Below are 6,450 nucleotides of genomic sequence, written 5' to 3' on the forward strand. Positions count from 1 at the left end.
TCTATGGTGATGGTAGAACCTCCTCTCCTCTAGGTGTAGAGGATGCCCCTTTTCTATGGTGATGGTAGAACCTCCTCTCCTCTAGGTGTAGAGGATACCCCCTGTCTATGGTGATGGTAGAACCTCCTCTCCTCCAGGTGTAGAGGATGCCCTCTGTCTATGGTGATGGTAGAACCACCTCTCTAGGTGTAGAGGATTCCCCCTGTCTATGGTGATGATAGAACCTCCTCTCCTCTAGGTGTAGAGGATGCTCCCTGTCTATGGTGATGGTAGAACCTCCTCTCCTCTAGGTGTAGAGGATGCCCCCTGTCTATGGTTATGGTAGAACCACCTCTCCTCTAGGTGTAGAGGATGTCCCCTGTCTATGGTGATGGTAGAACCTCCTCTCCTCTAGGTGTAGAGGATGTCCCCTGTATATGGTGATAGTAGAACCTCCTCTCCCCTAGGTGTAGAGGATGCCCCCTGTCTATGGTGATGGTAGAACCTCCTCTCCTCTAGGTGTAGAGGATGCCCCCTGTCTATGGTTATGGTAGAACCACCTCTCCTGTAGGTGTAGAGGATGCCCCCTGTCTATGGTGATGGTAGAACCGCCTCTCCTCTAGGTGTAGAGGATGCCCCCTGTCTATGGTGATAGTAGAACCTCCTCTCCTCTAGGTGTAGAGGATGTCCCCTGTCTATGGTGATGGTAGAACCTCCTCTCCTCTAGGTGTAGAAGATGCCCCCTGTCTGTGGTGATGGTAGAACCTCCTCTCCTCTAGGTGTAGAGGATGTTCCCTGTCTATGGTGATGGTAGAACCTCCTCTCCTCTAGGTGTAGAGGATGCCCCCTGTCTATGGTGATGGTAGAGCCTCCTCTCCTCTAGGTGTAGAGGATGCCCCCTGTCTATGGTGATAGTAGAACCTCCTCTCCTCTAGGTGTAGAGGATGCCCCCTGTCTATGGTGATGATAGAACCTCCTCTCCTCTAGTTGTAGAGGGTACCCCCTGTCTATGGTGATGGTAGAACCTCCTCTCCTCTAGGTGTAGAGGATACCCCCTGTCTATGGTGATGGTAGAACCTCCTCTCCTCTAGGTGTAGAGGATGCCCCCTGTATATGGTGATAGTAGAACCACCTCTCCTCTAGGTGTAGAGGATGTCCCCTGTCTATGGTGATAGTAGAACCTCCTCTCCTCTAGGTGTAGAGGATGCCCCCTGTATATGGTGATGGCAGAACCTCCTCTCCCCTAGGTGTAGAGGGTGCCCCCTGTCTATGGTGATGGTAGAACCTCCTCTCCTCTAGGTGTAGAGGATGCCTCCTGTCTATGGTGATGGTAGAACCTCCTCTCCTCTAGGTGTAGAGGATGCCCCTGTCTATGGTGATGGTAGAACCTCCTCTCCTCTAGGTGTAGAGGATGCCTCCTGTCTATGGTGATGGTAGAACCTCCTCTCCTCTAGGTGTAGAGGATGTCCCCTGTCTATGGTGATGGTAGAACCTCCTCTCCTCTAGGTGTAGAGGATGTCCCCTGTCTATGGTGATGGCAGAACCTCCTCTCCTCTAGGTGTAGAGGATGCCCCCTGTCTATGGTGATGTTAGAACCTCCTCTCCTCTAGGTGTAGAGGATGCCTCCTGTCTATGGTGATGGTAGAACCTCCTCTCCTCTAGGTGTAGAGGATGCCCCCTGTCTATGGTGATGGTAGAGCCTCCGCTCCTCTATGTGTAGAGGATGCCCCCTGTCTATGGTGATAGTAGAACCTCCTCTCCTCTAGGTGTAGAGGATGCCCCCTGTCTATGGTGATGGTAGAACCTCCTCTCCTCTAGGTGTAGAGGATGCCTCCTGTCTATGGTGATGGTAGAACCTCCTCTCCTCTAGGTGTAGAGGATGCCCCTTTTCTATGGTGATGGTAGAACCTCCTCTCCTCTAGGTGTAGAGGATACCCCCTGTCTATGGTGATGGTAGAACCTCCTCTCCTCCAGGTGTAGAGGATGCCCTCTGTCTATGGTGATGGTAGAACCACCTCTCTAGGTGTAGAGGATTCCCCCTGTCTATGGTGATGATAGAACCTCCTCTCCTCTAGGTGTAGAGGATGCTCCCTGTCTATGGTGATGGTAGAACCTCCTCTCCTCTAGGTGTAGAGGATGCCCCCTGTCTATGGTTATGGTAGAACCACCTCTCCTCTAGGTGTAGAGGATGTCCCCTGTCTATGGTGATGGTAGAACCTCCTCTCCTCTAGGTGTAGAGGATGTCCCCTGTATATGGTGATAGTAGAACCTCCTCTCCCCTAGGTGTAGAGGATGCCCCCTGTCTATGGTGATCGTAGAACCTCCTCTCCTCTAGGTGTAGAGGATGCCCCCTGTCTATGGTTATGGTAGAACCACCTCTCCTCTAGGTGTAGAGGATGCCCCCTGTCTATGGTGATGGTAGAACCGCCTCTCCTCTAGGTGTAGAGGATGTCCACTGTCTATGGTGATGGTAGAACCTCCTCTTCTCTAGTTGTAGAGGATGTCCCCTGTCTATGGTGATGGTAGAACCTCCTCTCCTCTAGGTGTAGAGGATGCCTCCTGTCTATGGTGATGGTAGAACCTCCTCTCCTCTAGGTGTAGAGGATGCCCCCTGTCTATGGTGATGGTAGAGCCTCCTCTCCTCTAGGTGTAGAGGATGCCCCCTGTCTATGGTGATAGTAAAACCTCCTCTCCTCTAGGTGTAGAGGATGCCCCCTGTCTATGGTGATGGTAGAACCTCCTCTCCTCTAGGTGTAGAGGATGCCTCCTGTCTATGGTGATGGTAGAACCTCCTCTCCTCTAGGTGTAGAGGATGCCCCTTTTCTATGGTGATGGTAGAACCTCCTCTCCTCTAGGTGTAGAGGATGCCCCCTGTCTATGGTGATGATAGAACCTCCTCTCCTCTAGGTGTAGAGGATGCCCCCTGTCTATGGTGATGGTAGAACCTCCTCTCCTCTAGGTGTAGAGGATGCCCCCTGTCTATGGTGATGGTAGAACCTCCTCTCCTCCAGGTGTAGAGGATACCCCCTGTCTATGGTGATGGTAGAGCCTCCTCTCCTCTAGGTGTAGAGGATGCCCCTGTCTATGGTGATGGAAGAACCTCCTCTCCTCTAGGTGTAGAGGATGCCCCCTGTCTATGGTGATGGTAGAACCTCCTCCCCTCTAGGTGTAGAGGATGCCCCCTGTCTATGGTGATGGTAGTACCTCCTCTCCTCTAGGTGTAGAGGATGCCCCCTGTCTATGGTGATGGAAGAACCTCCTCTCCTCTAGGTGTAGAGGATGTCCCCTGTCTATGGTGATGGTAGAGCCTCCTCTCCTCTAGGTGTAGAGGATGTCCCCTGTCTATGGTGATGGAAGAACCTCCTCTCCTCTAGGTGTAGAGGATGTCCCCTGTCTATGGTGATGGTAGAACCTCCTCTCCTCTAGTTGTAGAGGATGCCCCCTGTCTATGGTGATGGTAGAACCTCCTCTCCTCTAGGTGTAGAGGATGTCCCCTGTCTATGGTGATGGAAGAACCTCCTCTCCTCTAGGTGTAGAGGATGTCCCCTGTCTATGGTGATGGTAGAGCCTCCTCTCCTCTAGGTGTAGAGGATGTCCCCTGTCTATGGTGATGGAAGAACCTCCTCTCCTCTAGGTGTAGAGGATGTCCCCTGTCTATGGTGATGGTAGAACCTCCTCTCCTCTAGGTGTAGAGGATGTCCCCTGTCTATGGTGATGGTAGAACCACCTCTCCTCTAGATGTAGAGGATGCCCTCTGTCTATGGTGATGGTGGAACCACCTCTCCTCTAGATGTAGAGAATGCTCTTGAGGTGTAACTGTCCAGCGCCCCTTTCCTGATCAAATTTATATGCGTCTTAAAGGTGAGAATTATCTTGGTTGAAAGACCATCGGAAAAAAAAACCTTCTGATGTTCCAAATGGTGCCTCTGTGAAACAGTCATTCAGATACCAAATGGGTCAAGTATACATGATACTTGTAGTTCTACAAAACAAGCTGTAGAAGTATAGAAGTCACATGACGACTTCTCTTCCAGAATGCCACCACCAGGTTTGGTGGACAGCTATGGGTGTTATCGTCAGTATAGTAACCTCCTAACATAGTTTAATTGCCCAAAGGCAAATCACTCCCTTCTTCTCAAAGCCACAAAAGTTCACATGACTATTCTTTTAATTTCCTGGTCATTACAGGGGTTTCCTGTTACTATGAAATATGCCCTCACCTTAATTCCCAGATGTAAATCACTGCATTCTTTCTTTGTATAAGATTTAGATTGTTATATTTTTATATATCTATTTTTATCTTATATTGTATTTATATTATCTTTATATTATATTTCAAATTTTCTGAATGCAGCCTGCACTGTAAAGCATGGAGGATAATATTCAGTATTTAATGGTTCAGTATTTGATGGGGATAAGCTGCATTACCAAGTACAGCCACTATACACTGTACGGCGCTGTGCATGATAAGTAGTCCAGAAGCCGTGGGGCTTAAGCAAATGCTGAAATCTTTTCCAACAGTTCATCTTACGGGTGCCATGTGTTAGACACTCACCAATTAATAAAAGCAATGCTAGAGCAACCTTCAAATTGAATATTAACCAGATCATGTCAATCACATGTGTTATAGGCCCCTCCCCTTTTACGATACCATTCAACCAATCAGCAGAGCCAAGCATGGTAACTCCACCTCCTAAGAAACAAGAATTGTCGCTTTTTGACCAATATTTTACCTCTTTGACCACCATTTTTATGTGTGATTCTTGTGGTTGTATCCATATACTCCGTAAGACAAGACCTTGTACGGAAGACCTCATGTTCATGGGACATGGTCCCTTTAAATATCCACCACATCTTGTATATGTTTACTTGAGGATTACTTTCTGTAGACATTTTCTAGTTCAGCAGAGTGTACAAAGCTAACACTGGAAAGTCCAGCAGAGCGGGCGCCTCCCCATAACCGTCATCCTCCAGCGTGGAGGACCCCCCGACCAGATCTTAGACGATCTCCTCAAGAACGTGGCTGCAACATGGAAAGGAAGACTGAGACAGACACCAAAGACCCCAAGCCGCCCCCTGAATGCCCTCCCTACTCCATATACCCATTGACCTACATTAACCTGGGTAGCCCCCCACCATACAGCTTACACCCCAGCTACAGCGGGGCACCTCAGTCATACCAGACTCAACCACCGGCTTACGTGGTGACAAATCAACCCTACATGGTGGCCCCTACTCCACCAGTCATCAGGGACCACCTCCACTGGTCCATCATCAACCTGATCTTCTGTAACGTATTCCTTGGGATCTTCGCCGTTGTATTTTCTGCTAAGGTAAGTTACACTTAACAGCCACATCTTTGCTCTGTCTCTAAAATTCTCCATACACTTCAACTTCTTTCTCAATTCTGATCGCCAAATAGAATCCAAGAACTACAGTAAAGACTGACAGACGCATAAATGTGGTAGATGATCGATAAATATAACAATGGCAGCTCAGGAATCCTAGTAAATGCAGTTATGTAGATGTAATTAGTATAATTCTAGTAGTTATGTAACAGGACATAGAAGAGCGAAGGCGAAATATACCGGAAAAACGCGTTCTGCCGGGATCAAGGCCAACGTCAGGTCACAGCCGCATCATCACTCCTACTGATTGATACCTATTTGTTCTTCCATGAGAAACAGGAAAAAAAGAAAAGTCACACAAGTGACGACAGACAGGAGTAGAAAGCAATGTACAGGATGAGAGGCAAGTTCTGTATGTGTGGTCAGTCATGGTACAGACCCCCAACAATGACATATGGTGGACCACCCAACCCAGAGCAAGAAATATACAAAATCTTATAAATACATTGGGTACAGAAAATATTCAGACACCTTTAAATTTTGATCTTTGGTTCATTGCAGCCAATTGGTAAGATCAATTGTTTGTTCATTTTTTGCCCATTTATGTGCACTCTGTCCCCATCCTGACAAAAAACAGAAATGTAGATATTTTTGCTAATTTATTCAACTAGAAAAACTCAAGTATCACATGGTCATAAGTATTCAGGCCCTTTGCTGTGACACTCACACGCTGTCGATTTCCTTCTGATCCTCCTTGAGATGGTCCTATTCCTTCATCGGAGTCCTGCTGTGTTTAATTAAACTAATTGGACTTAATAAGGAAAGGCACACATCTGTCTATATAAGACCTCATAGTGCATGTCAGAGCACATGAGAATCATGAGGTCTAAGGAACTGCCCTAGGAGCTCAGAGACAGAATTGTGGCAAGGCACAGAACTGACCATGGTTACAAAAGAATTTCTGTAGCACTCAAGGTTACTAAGAGCACAGTGGCCTTCATAATCCTTAAAGAGTTTGGGATGAACACAGCTCTTTCCTGACCTGGCCGTCCCAACTAAGCACTCGTGGGAGAAGAGCTTTGGTGAGAGAAGTAAAGAAGAACCCCAAGATCACTGTGGCTGA

General features: G+C 47.9%; 1 protein-coding gene across 1 annotated transcript in view; it reads left to right on the forward strand.

The window, feature by feature from the left end:
* Window positions 1-4,840: 4,840 nt before the first annotated feature.
* The window catches only part of LOC140065607 (interferon-induced transmembrane protein 2-like), a 4,957-nt gene continuing 3,347 nt past the window's right edge, over window positions 4,841-6,450 (forward strand). Inside the window, exon 1 of the mRNA XM_072113193.1 lies at window positions 4,841-5,312. Coding sequence (XP_071969294.1) covers window positions 5,010-5,312 — 303 coding nt within the window. The 5' untranslated portion in view covers window positions 4,841-5,009. The remainder of the gene's footprint in view (window positions 5,313-6,450) is intronic.

Source organism: Engystomops pustulosus, chromosome 6 (assembly GCF_040894005.1).
Source record: "Engystomops pustulosus chromosome 6, aEngPut4.maternal, whole genome shotgun sequence".
NCBI classification, from domain to species: Eukaryota; Metazoa; Chordata; class Amphibia; order Anura; family Leptodactylidae; genus Engystomops; species Engystomops pustulosus.